The sequence below is a fragment of the Augochlora pura genome, chromosome 5, assembly GCF_028453695.1.
Source record: "Augochlora pura isolate Apur16 chromosome 5, APUR_v2.2.1, whole genome shotgun sequence".
NCBI lineage: Eukaryota > Metazoa > Arthropoda > Insecta > Hymenoptera > Halictidae > Augochlora > Augochlora pura.
Window position 1 is genome coordinate 5,746,727 of NC_135776.1, and position 17,689 is coordinate 5,764,415.

The window sequence follows — 17,689 nt, forward strand, 5'->3', positions numbered from 1 at the left end:
ATCAAATTTGTAGTCGCTGCTTTATACACAAATTAATTAAAATCGGCAATGTCAGTACCCGCAGTCTATATTATACCGAGTGTTACACCTGACACTGTCTCTTAGTTAACCCTCTTATTACCGACCAAAAGACTCTGTATCTGAGCGAAATGTTTAAAACTCGTTTGACGAAGCTTGATAAAGTTTCGAAAGGAAATTGCAAGAATTTTGAAAAGCCTGATAAATAACAAGTTCAAAAAGGGAGAAGAAATAGGGAATGAAATTTTTGTTCAACAAAAATATTAAGAAAACTATCTTGTCAATAATAGCCAACGACGATATAACGTTGTTCGGTACTAAGAGGGTTAAGCTCATTTTCGTTGAATTTGATAATTTAATAGTTACAATTTCATTGTCAAATTTAACTAAACATTAAGTTGGTAACATTACGAGTGACTGGTTGCATCTATCCCTCAAGAAGAATGAACATCACCTCTATATTATAGATTTCATTAGAAACCTCCGTCAGACAATATTCTAATACAATCAATAAATTCCTGGCAATAAATTCCCATTTTCCTAATAGGAAAAACATTTACTGTACAAACCCCGCCTCTGTTTAATATATTTTTCTTTAATCGAAACACGCGAAGTGGAACAGGCAAACAGGCCCAACCTTTCATTTCGAAGCACGAGAGATCCTGCACAGGGATCGAACGCACATTTTCTCCGATAAAAATTGCGGCCTGGCAGCTGCGCCGTGGCGTCAACGCGCGTCAGCCACGCGGCGAAGATAGATCACGCATTGTTCGCGAAAAGCGGGCCCAAGGTCCCCCGTTAGTCCCGTGTAATTGTAAAACAATGTCGCGCGACGCATAACTAATACGCGGGTCCGTTATCCGCGGTGACTATCTCCTCCGGCTTTAGAACGCGCTGGAGAGATGACTCCGTGTCTCTCGGGTGGACCAGTTCCAGCAACGACTGGGTCGACCGTCTCGAACGCGTCTCGATACGCGACGTCGCGGCTCGCGTGTGCACCGAGCGAACGATCCATCGAAATCCAATCGACCGGATGATGGTCCGTTCTCATTTGCCGCGGACAATGCGTCGATGACGTCTCCTGATCGACAGGAATGCCGCGGTCCAGTTGGCCGTTCGTGCGAACAATGCTCGGACGCGCTCGCGGCTGCTAATAATTATAATTAGACTCTCCTCGCGAAATCGAACTCCGTCGGCGCGACTCTCGGGGACCGGAGGCGACCCTGTGGATTTTCTGATCGGATCGAGGTCGTAAAATAGAAAATTATCGAGATAATTTGGACAAAGGATCACCCTCAGAAATGTTCTATCGCCGATGATTAGAACAATTGTTACGATATTCGTATAATCTGTCTATAATACTTGTAGATTATTTGCTTTTTCGTTGTCCCTAATATAACAATAATTTTATAGTGATATGATAATGATAATATTATTATTATATAATAGTAATAATATTATTATATGATAGTATATAATAATATTATATAATAGTGATAATAATATTATATAATAGTAATAATAATATTATATAATAGTAATAATAATATTATTACAGCCACCATCTTGGGATGGTTAATACCCTAATCGATGTGAACTTATCTTTTCAATTTCAGATTAACTAAAAAAATTTAGTTTCTTAATTGAAACATACATTGCACAAGAATGGCGTGGCGTTCTGATAAGTTGGAAGACGGATGAATAAATTCAGAGGTTATTATATTCGGACCGAATAAATTCGATGCTGGATTGAATAAATTCTGGGGTAGATCGAATAAATTCAGAGGTGGATCGAATAAATTTAGAGGTGGATCGAATACATTCAGAGGAAGATTGAATAAATGCGAAGAGAGTCCTTCGAAAAAATCCACGCGCGAGACACGAGAAAAAGAGAGATATTTTTGTTTTTGTTTTAATTACTCTTACTATTGTAGCTCGAGCTTTAGCTCATTGCTACCTATTGTCTCATCATATTATTTAAATTTCTATTGTAAATTTTTTATATTGGGTCAATTCTCCTTTCGTTCCAAATATTCTTTGAGTAATTCGTGTCATTTATTTATTGAAAAACTATTTTAAACTTTTTACTAGATTTTTCAATTCTTTACATATTTCTTTTGTAATTTTATATTATTTATTTTCAGGTCTCTTAGCCGCCAAATCAACGATTTGACGTTGCCCGTCCCTGCCACGTGGAAGAAAAAGAGAGATAGAGAGAGAGAGAGAGAAGAAGAAAGAGAGGAGAATGGTCCGAAGAATGCGACGAAAAATGGGCCTCCTGAAACAGGGCCCGCCAGGTTTCCCCGTTACGCAACCCCCAGATACGTTCATTCTTATTTCATGCGATCGCAATTAGACTCTCCCGTGTTCGCGCGGCTGCACCTATGCACTTTCTTCCGCGCGCCGTTCCTTTCACGGGGACCTTTTGCCCGCTCGAAATTTACGGCAGTTAAATTCGCCTCGTAAAGTGAAATTGCACGGCGACTAAAATTAAGGAAATCTGCCATAAAATAATATCGTCATGCTGCACGAACGGCTAGCAGAAAACGCGCGCCTGTGAACCCATCGCCTTATCATTTTCTTCGCGGTTACGGCAACGATCAGAACTTACTCGACTGTATTTTATCGAATAAAAAGAGAACAATCGAATTGAACGAAGAAATTCTTTGCAGTCGAAGGTATTTTAATTTGAAAGCTAAAATAATTCTGAAATATATTACTTACATTTGATATAACCCATAGAATTTTAAACATAGGAAATTGAATTTCGTACATTTTTAACAGGTTTTTAACCCTTTGCACTCGATAGCATTTTCATTGTAAATCCGAAATACTTTCGTATAAGCTACAGTATTTTCATTATAAATGATTTCTTAGTGCGATTTATGCATATACAATTGAGACGATATTATAATCATATTTTGAACAGTTCTTTAAGAATAAACAAATTTGGCGATGTACAAATTTAATTGAAGCATTATATAATTATCTTGAGCGGTGCCGCGTTGTCACCATTCGAGTGCAAAGGATTGAATATAAAGAAACTTGATAATATTCAATTATTCTGAAACGTGATATAATAATACCTAATGACGTCTTAGAGGGGTCGCCCGAGTTAAGGGTTAATGGGTTCGCTGCCAGCGTCACTAGGTGTCAGAGGTCCGCGAACGTTCCCATTAAACAACTTAGTTTCTTCGTTCCCCGAAACGGGGAACGATCGAGTGGACAACGAGCGCTGTACTCGAAGGTCGGCCGTGATCGTGTTCCCACAGGCTGGCCCACAATTCGCGGAGATAGAGACTATTTTCGTCGATTCATTAAGCCCGCGCGCGCACACCCGGCTTCTTTCGCGGAGATTCTGCGGATGGAAGGCGACGGTCTCGATGAATCATCGTCTCGGCGGATTAGCGGCCGGCAAACTCTTTCTCCTCGCATCATTGGGAACACGGTCGGAGGGCCCCCGAGTTCTTTTTTTTCCACGCGGGACCGCTTATCTCGCGATGACTTCATTACCGTTTCAAACTCGTCCGACGGAATCACGAATCAGCCGTAAAATCACGGGCGCAGCCGTGCTTCGAAAACCCCGCGTCGATCCACGTTGTCCGATCGCGTGCGTAATCAGTCGAGAGAAGATTTAACGTGCAGCACCAACCCAAAGGTTTATCCACACGGCCCCCATGGGCGCGGGATTGGGATACGCCCAATCAGCGCGCTCCTGCATGCGCAGGAACTACCGGTACGCACCCAAGGCTGCAGGGCCTGGGAGCAGACAACCGGTGGTGCCGAGTGACTTTCCACACTCGCGTGTGTAATCGTCGGAACGCGAACCTGCCAGTGGAAGATGCCAGCCAACGGCAGCCATGTTGCGTGTCCCCGGGGTCTTCTATGAATTAAGGGATCGCCGAGGGCCCGCGTCGAGCCGGCCAATTCGAAAGACTTCTTTCGGTCGAAAATCCTCCGAGTTTACGGAATGCGACTATTTCTGTGGATGCCACTCGTTCAAGCAGCCAGCGTGTCTGTTGCGTGCGCATCTGTTTATGCAGATTCGCCTCGCATAGACCCGTCGTGACATGTCTTGAGGTAAACGAGGCCTTGTTATCTGCGAAAGGCAAGGGAAACCAGTCGGTTTCGATGCTTCGCCGGCTCTTAGCGTCTAAAACGCGTATCTCTCCGGCTTTCCCATTGTTTTCGTCCCGGTGAAAATTACGTTCACCGATCGAGCGCGGATTGGACGATAAGACGGACGCACGTATAACCTCACGTCGCATGAAATCATGTACGATCACGTGACATTCGGTGAGTGCGAGCCTGCGTATTTCTACTATGTCGAACCTATTAGAAACAGATCAATATCGCGTCACGCTGTTCATGTATTGTCACGCGTGGATTGATTTCACTCCTATGATTTAAGGCGACGTTAGTATGTTTCGATGATATATCGCCGTGTTAAGGGTCAATCGTGTCACCATTTATTAATTATAACATCGTGATCGTATTTCTTATAAACGCAGTCTGATAATTTTTCGCTTGGATTTTCCGTGCGCCTTTATGCCATATCCCGAATAAAATATAAGACTATAATAAAGTATAAGACTCAACTAAATTTATAACAGAGAGTTTTTAGGTACCGTAACCGCACGATTTGGTGCCAGAGAAGCACGCTTTAAGAAACACCCTTCCTCAAACGACGTAAGAGCAGCGAAAACCGGGGAAGAGAAACGGTCGGATTAAAAAAGCATCGTTAACATGAGATACGTCTCGCTGGTTCGCGGAGGTGTCGCGTAAATTTTCCACGGTCCTTTTTCTCGGTCTGGCCGTTGCGAGCCGAAATTCGCGACGAATTCCGCAACGGGGACTTCCGTGGACCGGGCGCGAGCTTTTACGGTCGATTTATGGGTGTTCCCCGTGTGGTCAGGTGGCAAAGTCATCTCTTAATGGCCCGGCACGAGAGGGCTCGTTTCGGGGAAACGCGCCCGAGAATCCGTCGGCGATGTCCGAGCGCCGATCCCTCGGCCGAGAGGCATCGAGTCGGTTAAAGAGAAAAAGCAGAGGAAGAAACGGCGTAGAGAGAGACAGAGAACATGCTCGAGAGGCTACAACCGCGTTTTACGTAAACACCACTTCTGCGAAGTCTATCGGGTGTTTACAAAGACGCGCGCGCGTCCAGACGATCCGTATCCCGAGAGGAGTTCGAGGTGGCGACCCGCCGCGATCTCCGCGGATCTTCGCAGGAATTCCCGCGATTCCTTGATGTTTCCGCTTATTGTAACGATAAAACTCCTCCAGACGCGAGAGAATCGGCGCGACGCTCCGTCTTTTTCTAACCATCGAGACCGAAAAATCTGCGACAAGCGTAGAGCTTTCCACGAATGCTGACCGAACGGTGTGACCCGGACTTCTGAAACTTTTACAACACTTGGACAACTTGTCTCGGAAAACTCGGCAACGTTTTCCACTTGAATTGGTCCATTTTTACCGAGATATGACGATTTTTTGCTTGGATATCGAGTTGGAAGATTCACGGAAAAATAAGCGGTCTGAAACATTAATTTCTTATCGAGCTACGCCGATTTATGGCAATCTGGATAATAGTCGAATCTCTGAAATTTCTACCCCCCTTAATAACGTATTAACACGTTGAATGCCACGCCCATTTTACAGGAATTGTCCGTGGCGCCACGATGAATTTTCTATTATGACACATCGGAACGTACGCACATAATAAAACTATATTTCATGTATAAATAAAACTATTTTCAGATGTTTCATAAGGCATTCATTGCCTCACACCACTACATCAACGATGATAATAATAAAAAAATTATAAGTATTGTCATTTGTTTAAATTATATATATTTTCATCAATCTGAGCGCGCCGGTCACCGGTGGCCCCCATGGCGTCACTGCCAAGTTCAGTGCCGGTCACCGGTGACCCCCGTGGCATTCAACGTGTTAAAGAAAGCGTAGAAAAATATTCAATCTTTAAAGTTCGCTACTTAGCGAGATACAACAATTCAGTCAGGTAAGCGAAAATGCTCGGCAAGACGGAAGATCGACGCGCCGGTTTCAATTATCAGCTACCGGCACCTCGTTCGGGCTTATCGTCGCAAACGAGAACGCCGGTGAGACAATGGCTCGCGCTATTGTCCGCCGAACAAATTACCGGCGTCGCGAACGAGCAAACCGCGTTAAACTTTCCGCGTAATCGCGCCGGGTCCGGCGTAGTTTCTAATGTCGCCGCGGAACGACGAGAGCGCCTGGGCGCTGCTCCCGTTAACCGGCTGAAAAACCAGCGTTCCTGCATTCTCGATCGCTCGGTAACGATCTCATTAATCTCCGATGTTTTTCCGTTCGAGAGGTAGGTCATGATAGATCAATCGCGCGCGCGCGCGCGAGCGTATCGCGATCAACGCCGTCTGAAAATACACATCTCGTCCGGGAGAGAAGGTTTCTATATCGAGAACGATGATTAATAGCCAGACGATTATTGGTTATGTTTATCTAGCGGACACGATAATTTGCCCGGGGTCTCGGAGCGCGATCCTCTTCGCTCGTTAGCGTCGGCGCTTAGAATATAATTAACAGATCCTTCACCCTTCGCGGCAGTTAACGTTCCCGGTTCGGCCAGACAATTTGCCCAAATTTCTCGCTCAACTTCTACGCACGGTGTTTGCTCGCGTATCAGAGCTTGAAAGGGGGGAGGCACGGAGGATGAAATTGTGGCAACAGATTCGCGGAAACTGCGCAACCGAATTTCAATTACGAATTAATTTCCTAGTACCCGGCAGAGGATTTGAGGGAGCAATTTGTGGCAACAGCTTCCGTAGAATTTCGCTCTTCAACATCGAACGAGAATAAATTTGCTGCTACACGGTAGGGAGATGTTTGGCGAAGACGATTTTAATACTGGCAGCAGCCGTGCAAAATTTCACACGTCAACGTCAGTTCCGAATGAGTTCGCCACTTAGCAGAGTTTTTTTCAGGAGGCGAGGGAATGGTGTCATCGGTCCATGCAAAATTTCTCTCCGAGCTCTGAATGAAATTGGCTACTACGGCCCGGCTCTCTCTCTCTCTCTCTCTCTCTTCTCTGCTCGATTTATTTTCCTTCCCGTCGTAGTATTTACGCTTTCTGGCGTAAAGGAAATTTCGCGAGCCGATTGAATCGGGGCTGACGGCCGGAATGAAAACGTTTCACGATTTACAGCGGCGGAGGCGAGTCAGGCCCGATGCCTTGGAATCACAGTCCGTGTTATTTCACGACGGCGAACAGCTGGTGCGACGCCGATTAATGCATCTGGCGATCCCCTCGCGGAGATATTCGGCCAGCGCTGCTCAGACGGTCCTGCTTTCTTTTTCGCGAGCGTGCTCGCCGGCGAAATTCGCGGCGATCCGTCAACGTCTTCCCCCACCCCCTCCCTCCTCCAGCCCAATCGGCATTCTCCCATTTTCCCCGTATTCCGTTCCGCGACAGCCCTTCTGGCCCGCGAAATATAGTAGGCGAATTCCTGTCGCCCGGAGCGACAGTAATCGAACGGGGAATCGCCCTCCCCCCCTCCGGGCTGTCCATTAGGCGACGGTTTTTGATCGGCCAGCTGTGGCAGCCGCGTGACAAGTGGATCGGCGACGACAGGAAATTTGTCTCGGATCTTACTTTCAAATCGGACGTGCGTTCGCGCCGCGATGGAAATTACTTGTCGCGCGTGCTGCGCGCGTATGCATAACGATCCGTGCGCGACGCTGTGTCACGTGATTTTTCACGCTAGGGAGATTCAATTTTCACGAGACGTTGACCGACGACGGGTGCTTTCGTCGTCGTCGTACGTCGAACCGTCGTTCGGAACAACGCGAGAGGCCACGCTGAAACACTTACACATGTTTGACCCACATTCCGGACACCATTGTAAAGATAACTGTTCCCCGACGATACCAGAAATTAACATACCCTCATATCTTTACGTTTCGCACGTCTCGGCCGGTTACGAGCCACACCAGAACCGGAGCGATCGGGTTCGGCATTGTAATTCGGAACTCTATTTAGTACGGCAGTCCAGTTTTGTTTCTAATCGGGGAAACGAAACGCGATCTTAACCCTTTGCGGTCGAGCAAAGACTCTAAAGCGACGGTAAAAATTATCGCGCCACGTTTCAAAATCATTTTTATCAAATTCACTTACATTCGAAGAATTGTTAACAGCTGTTGTTAAAAATTGTTAACTGTTGCACGCGTCGCAAAATTCAATTCCATAATGTATAAAATGCACTAAGTTCTATCGGATAAAAACACTGGAAATCTGGAAAAATATTTTGGATTTCCAATTAAAATGGCTGCGACTGCAAAGGGTTAATCCTCGTCGGTCATCGAGGCTCTTCTTGATTCTTACGTTAACACGTTCGATAGCAATGTTAACAGCTTCCATGTTTATATTGGGTCTACTAGCTATAAGAGTTAATACAGATCATTTTCACATTATTTTCTTCGAAGACTTTCGTTCAGATTTGAAAAGTGACTTGTACTATTGTATCTTCCAAATCGTAGGAACGTTGAAAATGTGCTTTGTCCGTCAATTCTTTCGAACATATATCCGAATATAATTCCTGCAGAACTTTCTGTCGTATCTATCATAATAACAATTTACTTATTAAAGTTGTCTAATTAATTAACTAAATGACTAAAAATAATTTCGCCGTGGCACTCGCTGAAAGCAACGAGTATCCGATAAACAATTCCAGACCGCGTCGAATTCCTTGACCCAGTCGAGCGCCGGTTTCGCTAAACGCGTGTCCCGAGATTATTTCCGACGAACAGGTCCCGCGAAGGCCGCGGGGTTCAAACGGGGAATATCTGATCGCGGGGTGTAACAGGCCCGGACCGAAAGTAAATTCCTCGTTAGTCGCGGTACAAATGGCAGACCGGAGTAACGGAATACCGACGAAACCGTCTGGTAGTCTTCGTTTAAAGGGAATTTAGCCAGCGATTGTTATCGGGGGCCGAATGGAAAAGAAAAAAAAAGAAAGAAAGAGGGGCAAAGAGGGTTTCGGGCCCGGTGGCAGGATTCGCCGCGAAGGAGGGAAAGGGCGAGGAGAAAGGGAGACAGGAGAGAAAGGCTTAATTCGACGGTAGTCGGTTTCTGCGTCGTCGGGAGCCGGGACGAAAAAAAAAGAAAAGAAAAGAAAAGAAAGACCGGGGGAAAAAGAGCACGTGGAGGGACGGTGCGCCGCGCGGCGCTGCGGCCTGTCGTCGCGATCGCGGTTCGGCCTTTTTGTGCCAATTTACAAAGGTAAACCCGCCACGTTCCATCGGCGATTTACTTGTACGTGCCGCGGCGCGCGGTGCGGCGAGAGAGTCCGTGGCGGAATTACCGCGGCCGTCGGTCGGGTAATTGAGCAATTCTACGTGCAGTCGCTACCCCGCGGTTTCCATCGCGAGTGTACCGCTGGCCGATCGCGTTATTAGAGGGGAAACAAGCGCGCGCGCGCGCGCGAGCGTTCCATCGATTCGGAATCGCGTGTTTCGCGCCGCGGCGGCCGACTAAGAAAACGATTAAGAGATCATACGCGGAGATCGTCGCTCGACGATCATACGTCCCGCGTCGGAATATGTACACCGCCGTTCCCACGTATCTCGCGCGTCGAACGGTTTACTTACATGCTTCATTAGATTCCAGATTCTATGCATTTATCGGTGAATCGAAGCCCGTCCACCTTTTCAAGCGCAAGAACCGCTCGGAGAATAGAGAGACGTCGGTTTGACTGCTTGCCATTTCGATTTCGCTAGCCGCTGAATAGTCGTCGGACTAGTTCGGGTCCATTTATAATCGTCAACGTGAGGCGAACGCGAGTCGCGCGAATTTATATTTATTATCACGCTACGCACGGAAGAGATTAATCTTTGAAATTTCTTTACATGTTTTAAAGAATTCTTTCGTGGAATCCTAGAGACCTCGTTATATTTTTAATCATAAAAGTTAATTTTTTTTAAAGGTATTAACCCGTTGCAATTGAAGCCATTTTAACTCAAAATGCAAAATAGTTTCTTTGGCCTAATGTATTGGGTTGTTCGAAAAGTAATTTCGTTTTTCCCAAGAAAAGACTTAATTTTTTCACAGCCAACTTCACGCGTTAACTGCATAATCATTATATAATTGGACAACTGATGTAGTAAGTCTTGTTTGCTAAAAATTTTGTTTGATTCTTTCCAATAGATTTTGTTTAGTAATCTATTGTGTTTCATTTCCACCAAGAAAAAAACGAAACGACTTTCCGAACGACCTAATACTTCCATTTCATACCTGTTGCATCGGTATGAAGTGGAATTTTGCGAACTCGTGCAACTGTTGCTATTAACAATTTCTTTGCATATAATATTTCCAAATGTGATACAAATCGTCGTTCAACTTCAGAGGCTTAATACCACTCCCACACACAGCGTGTTATTATTTCTGAACTCGCAAGGCCCGTATCGGTATAACGACTTTCATTTTCGATCGAATAAAAAAATAATAAAGATGATAAACAGTTTAACCCTTTTAGTGCCGGAGGCCGGTATATCGGTCCACGCTGCACCGGCGAAAACTGCCTTATACTTATACCTTTGTTATTTATGCAATTTCCAATGAATATAGAAAAATTGGTGTCACTGTTTCATTCTCAATTTCGTCCTTAACCTTTTAGATACTACGCGCCACTATAGTGGCTTTCGCAAATGGCTCGTGCTTTACTCAATTGTTTTATTATTTATTAAAGCAAATTAATTAAAAGTGAAAGTGTGTATATACAATATATTAAGAAAAGAATATATGTTATTAGTGCTATATATAGATATCCAGAAAAAATATATATTAAGAGAAAATCCTGATTTAGTTACGAAAAACTTTATTTGCGCAAAATCCTGCCGTATCTAAAAGGTTAATACACTTCTTTTTGAATCACGTAAATATTGCTTCTCGTTTCGTTTTTATCAGCCTTTTTCCAAACTCTAATAAAACCGTGAAATTTGGCTTTTTTCTTTTTTTCAAGGGTTAAGCACAACGTTGAAACTAAGAAGCTGAACATTTGCCGGAATCTGAAAGAAACCGATGAACGCGAAGGCTAAATCTGGAAGTAGGACGCTTAGATGTTCGCGTTACGGACAAGCCGGAGGTTTGACGACCGTAGCGTGATGAACGGAGGTGGGCTTTGGTCGAGATCGCAGGCAGGATCGCGACGATCGTGGCGTCCTGTCGAGAGCCGTCCGGTGACTCAGCTCCGATAAAAGGGGATCCGCGGTTTCCTCCGACCGACCACCCTTTGCGGTGTCGATTTCTCTCGCGGGCCTCCTGCAATAAAGACCCGAGGCGGCGCCCGCCAGCCGCGGTATTCCCGAGGACTTCTCCGGTACCTGCGGCCGCGAACCGGGCAATTTCGAAGCGGATGAAAGCACTCGCGCGCCCGCGAGCGAGCGCGTCGGCCCGGCGTCTGCATTGCCAAGGCCGATCTAATTTCGGCCGGGGCATAGGTGCGAGAACCGCGATCGAAACGGATCCGCGAGCTTTTTCCGGCTAATAACGTAGCCCGGATTTCTCGAGAGCCGGTTAGAGAGAGAGAGAGAGAGAGAGAGATTGCAGTGGATCGCGAAAATCGTTCCGAGAAATCGGCCGACTCGCTTCGAGGAGCTTCGCGGTGCTCTCGGCCAAGGGTCGGGGTGAGAGCGTCATCGATGAAAACGCGGCGGAATCGCGAGCGAACCGAAATAGGTGTCTGGCATCGTTCCGGTCCCGTTCGCGGGTCTCTATTGCCAAGGACGGTCCGGCGAAGGATACTTCAAGGCGAATGGAGGCGATCTTCTGCACCGATGCGCTCCGTGAAAGTCGACGCATCGGATCGGCCACCGGTTCGCTGGCGCGGAACGGGATCGTTAAACCGCCCGGTCCGTTTCGGCCAGCCTCCGGGGATCGAGCGGGGGCCTATCTTTCCGCAGGGTAACGTCTTTGTTCACCGGCTGTTTCGCGAGCGGATACCATGCTCCCGTGGATCGGGCCAGGAAACGCTTTGCTAAACTTTCTGCGTCCATTGTCCCCGGCAGACGAGATCTGTCTTGCGAAAGCGTAGGAAAATCCTCGAGCTTCACGGGAAACCTGATTCATCGATGCTCTACGTCTGACTCGAGAAGCTGCCTCCTTGCAAATGCAGATCCTGGTTGAAGAGGCTTTCAAAAATCTTTTCTCGAACGTCAGACTTTTCCAAAGTGCGTTAGAGAAATCCTCAACCACCGAGGTTCGATTGACAATACGATCGACAGCAATAGCACTCTCGATGGTGGTCCAAGAGCGATCGAACTCCGTGGATTTTCCTCTGATCCGTTTTACTGTTAATCTTTCGGCCACGTGTTTTCGTCCGGTATTGTTCGATTTGTTTTCGAATTCCATTGTACGAGCTATCGACTTAACATTATGCTCCTCGTCTTCCCTGACCCGTTTCCCGAGTAGCTACGACTATTTTCCCGTCGGCGTAACGAAGACAAAGAGCAGGCACAATTATGGAAACACGGTTTAAGGCTAGCGGAACGAGCTCGCTTTATTGTCAGAGCCGGCATAAAGCCGGCACGCGATGTCCGAGGGGGCCCCGCCGCGGCGTAAATAGAAGCGGCTCGGAGCGCCGCGAGCATCATCGATAAGGATTCTCGCGTGTACGCCGGGGAACGCGAGCGCGAGAGAACGTGCTCCGTAAAATCGAGCCACGACGATCTTAATCTTCGTCGACAAGGCCGATATACCCGGGGAACACAAGGCGGCTTTCGCGGCACCACGGCCCGAGAGGATCGTGGCGTCGTGAACTCGGGGATCCTCTCCCTCTCTCTCTCTCTCTCTTTCTCTCTCTCTCTCTCTAGATCCCTTCGAACCGGATGCGGCCGATTCGGATTCCACCCTCGACTTCGCGAAATTTCTCCGGCGAAAGAGATCTCTCGGCCGGCGGACACGCGAGAGACTTCGCGGTCGCGTTATCAAGGTCGCGTGCGCCGGCACCGGGGCTCTCCCCGATCCGACCGGGAAATAATCTAATCCCGTGTGTATAATTCAGGTGGACGGAACACGGAGCTCGTAAATCTGTACCGCCATCCGGGAACAAGAATTCCATGCCCGACGGCCGTATATCATCGATCTCGACTACCGAGTCGAGCAGACGCCGTTTGCATATCGATCTCGTGCTCGCCGGATTCGATGTCTGCGCCAGATTCGCCGCGTTATCCTATACTTTTGCGATGCTCGTAATTTCTCGTTAAATTTTTCAATAACTATCAAACGACCGGTACGCTACCCAGGAGGGACCAAGCAGCGATTACCCGTATCCGAATTGGCCATTCCGGATACACGAACTCGTATCTGCTAACTAAAGAACCATCCCCCCCTATGTGAAGAATGCAACACCCGAATGACAACGGACCACCTAATCTTAACGCTAGAAAGACGGGAACTTGAAGACGGAAAAATGACTGCTTTTCGGCAATATAGGTATAACACACATATATGTATGAGCCGCCCAGTGCACACATCGATTAACTCCACTTTTTGAAAAATCTTAAATTTAAGTGTCAAAGCACTTGGTATAGTCATAACTTTTTATATTTATAACAACTTTCCTGAATAATAAAGATTAACACCATTAAACGGCAAAATTTTTTTTTTTCTTTTTTGTTATTCTTTCTTGTTAATTTTATACATTAAATAATATTAATTTTATACATTAAATTATACGTTAAATGAAAGCTATATCTGTATTTATTCATTCTACATTATATATATGTGAATCTATGTTATAACAGGAATTTTAAAAATCAATGTACATCATTTCATCGCGTTTCTCGACTTTTTGTTTTATGGAGTTAGTCGATGTGTGCACTGAACGGCTCATATATACCGGTTATGAAAGAGGGGGGGGGGGGGCAACAACAATGATTAATAAACGAATTTAAATGTTGTAGAAAAAGTCACAAAATTATAAGAAGCCGTGTCATTATTTACATAATTATTTTTCTAATTGAAATTGAAAAGCAGTCGAAATGACTTGCTTAGGCAATCTAGTGTTAAACTGCCGAAAATACAATTATATGCGCACCGAACGTAAACTAAAACCACTGCTCAAGGATAACATAACACAGCAACAAAATCAAGGACCTGTTAAAATTTCTGAGAGATACAGGCTTAATAAACAAAATATAAGGTCTATTTAAATAGAAGGTCGCTGATAGCCTTGCAGCTGATGCGACGTGAAACCTCTAAGAAAGAAAAAAAAGAAAAAATTTCTTATTTCGGAATCAATCTTTTGGAATTTTAATGGAGATCCGTCGATGTCGCTGCCTCCGTTTATATGACGGAGCACGCGATGCCGTGGTTAGGGACCATGTCGTAGCATCGATAGTATTTATGAGTTTGTCACAAAAATGTCATATACGAAACCGTGAAGAGGTTACAAGAGTTATATCGTTACGTTATTCTAAACATATTGGTGTTGAAATTTCAACGATGACTACAGATGGAAAACAGACCCAGCGAACTGTTTTATGGCCCTTTATGAGGGTTAGCCGTTGGCGACGAAGGCCCACGGATTTTTCAGTTCTAAAGCAGAAACCGGACCGTGAGGTTGCCACCTCGGATTACCACTAACATTGTATATCATTTTTCTCTGTATATGTAGTTCTGTTATATATCACTTATTCTACTGGATACGCGAATGTTCTGAAATATTAAATTGAATTAAAAATAAAGTGTATTAAAGTTTTAATTCAAAACCTTTCAACAATTGGAATCTATCTATACTGCAATCTGTAATCTGTCTACTAGCAATTCGCTTTGCAAATACTATTATATAAACGCGTGAAATTCTAATTGAACAGAGGATAACAGGAAAGTGTTTGCACAGCAGAAAAATAAAATGAGAGAGAGAAGGAATGGTAACTCACCGTATTGGTGACGTCCGCCTGCATGCCGGTGTCCTCTTCGACGCCAGCCTTGGCCAGGTCCTCGTCCTTCTCGTTGTCCGGCGTGTTCAGGTACTCGTCGTAATCCGGCTCGAGGCTCTTGGTCTTCGGCTGCGGTTCCTCGGTCTTCGATCTCGACTTCCTCTCCTGGTGATCGAGGCTGGCGTTCCTCGCGAGCTTCCTCTCCGCGAAGGGGTCCACCACCGGCTTGGACGAGTTCTCGGCGACCTTCTTGTACGCGATCTTTCCCTGGACCAGGGGCCTGGATTGGTTCTTCTGCTCCATCTTCAGATAGGCGAACGCGTCCCGCTTGGCGTACCTCTCGGCGCCGGTGTTCCTGTAGTCCCTCTTCGGGGTCGGCTTGACGGTGGCCGGCTCGTCGGCGGTCAGCCTTCTGATGATGTCGTCGTACGTCTTCAGCGGCGCCTTTTTCTCGGCCTTGAAGAAATCGTTGTCGAAGTCCTCGTCGTCGTCGGTCTGGTTCTCGTCGTCCGCCCACGCGTCCTCCTCGTCGTCGTCAACGTCGTCGACGCGGTACTCGTAGTCCTCGGCGTCCTCGGTCCTCTTTCTGGACGAGTTGGTCCTCTTCCCGTCGACCCTCCTAGCCTCGTCCGAGTCGTCCGGATGGTGTCTCTTCCTCGTGTCCGGATACCAGTCGCGCCTCGACCCGATCCTGTGCTTCCTGCCGTTCTTCCACCAGCTGTGATGCCTGTCGAGCTCGTAGCCGGCGGACTTCTCGTCCTCGTCGTAGTCCGAGGTGTCCCTGTTCCTCGGTCTCTGATGGCTCCTGGCCCGGTAGCTCCTCCATCGCGGAGAACCTCTGCGTCTCTCCTCGTCCTCGTCGAACCAGCCTCGATGACCGCCACGATGGTGGTACCTGGCCGGGTATCGCGGCTCGAACATCCGCCCGTGGAGACTGATCCTGGCCGAGCGCGGATAGGATCTCTCGAAATAGGGGCCGGCGTCGTAATGGTCCTCGCTCTCGTCGTCGGCCAACGAGCCGTCGTCGTAATCGAGCTCCTGCGACCAAGCCGAAGACGACGACCGTCTGTCCGCCAGCTCGTGACGGTCGCTTCTCCTGGCCGCGGGCTCGTGCCTGTGTCTGTGCCGGTGCCTCGACCCGCCGCCGGTGTTGCTCTCCGGCTCCTCCAGGTCCCGGTGCCTGGTGGCTTCTACCGCCAGCGTCCCGCAGGCCATCAGCAGCATCGACAGCAACAGCAGCCTCCTTTCGCGCGCCATTTCGTCTACCGATCGGTTGTCACCTCGCTCAAACACCTTACATCATCCCGGCCCGATCCTCGGTCCCACGGACCGCTCAACGACCCCTCGCCGCCCACGATCCCGATCGCGTCTCTCGCCTCACCAAGATCCGGGACTCTCTGCCGTGTCCCGGTCGAGGCATCAATCGATCGTTCGATCGAATGGCGATCGATCGCCCGGCCACACAGCGGTCACCGAATCCCTCGAATCCCGACGTGCCACTACGACCCGCCGGTGAAAAGAGAAGGAGAGGTTAGGCTAACGGTGACACGAGGGAGTTGTTACCGCACCGTCCGATCCACGTGGTGATCCCGGGACTTGCCGCAAAACGAATCAATCGGCGCGGGCCGTGCGACGCGACACGCTCGCGCGTACCGACGACGTTCTGCGCTCCTGGCCTGCTTCCAGTTCACAGCGATTCCGTAAAAATGTCAACGCAACGGTAAGCCGCCTCTCGTCCCTCCGTCTATTCCGATCACGTCCAAGAGACACGGTCTGTCGGCTTCCAGCCCCTGGTCTCACGCGTGCATCGCGCGAGCCAGGCTTCGGATCCGGCCTACGATTATTTCTCGTCTCGCGATTCCTAGAGGTGTTGGTGAATGATTTCTGCCAGCTCGATCGAGGGATCGCGATGCGTTTTGCTGTGTGCACCGGAGGGTCGACCGACACGCGTCGGGTCGTTCTCGTTGATAACCGGCGCACCACTGCTCGCTCCTATCTCTCCCGCCCCGGGTACAGAGAAGACACACGATGGGATTGGAAGACGTGAGAGAGAGAGAGAGAGTTCGGCACACAGAGATCACACCGAATCGTATCGCGGACCGAATGTCGCGGCCGACTGAGGCCAGCCTCAGCCAGCCTCTCCGGCCGCCGGCCTGAGAGATCGCGGAACGTAACGCGCATGCGTGCGGCCGATATTCGTCTCCCCTTCCCCGCACCCCTCCGTCACCCTCCGCCGACAGAGGCTTTTCTGCGTCCCCTTCGTCCCTTACCTGTGCGCCGGTGTGCTGCCGCACACCGCAACAGAGACCGTGCGGGGGGAGTGCCCATGGACTCCCATGGACAATCGACCGACCGACACGGGACACCGTCGACGATCGTGCTCGGAACGCCCGATATCCGCTAGACCGGCCGTCTACGCGGCCACGATCCCCCGGACTCTCCCACCAATTCCAATCGGACGCGTTGTCCAAACGTGTTCGTCGTCGACGTCGATCATGCTTTGATACGGCTTGGGCGAAGACGAGGTTTGATTCGATGGCGCGGGATTGAGCGGATGGCTCTGGGATTAGGGGATGAAATTACCCCTTTGCGTGGCAGGTCGGAAGATGTTGATATTTTGGAGGGAGTCGGCGATAGGTTGTGGTAATGGTTATAGCATGAGAGAAGGGTTAGAAGCAACGTACCTCTAGCTTGCGAAGGAATGTTGAATAATAGCATTGCGAAGCGTTTACGGTGG

The 17,689-nt window shown here is 48.0% G+C and overlaps 1 protein-coding gene across 1 annotated transcript in view; it reads right to left on the reverse strand.

Moving 5' to 3' along the window:
• The window catches only part of LOC144470552 (uncharacterized), a 111,722-nt gene extending 94,664 nt beyond the window's left edge, over positions 1–17,058 (reverse strand). The window contains exon 1 of the mRNA XM_078181844.1: positions 14,953–17,058. Coding sequence (XP_078037970.1) covers positions 14,953–16,209 — 1,257 coding nt within the window. The 5' untranslated portion in view covers positions 16,210–17,058. The remainder of the gene's footprint in view (positions 1–14,952) is intronic.
• Positions 17,059–17,689: the final 631 nt, after the last annotated feature.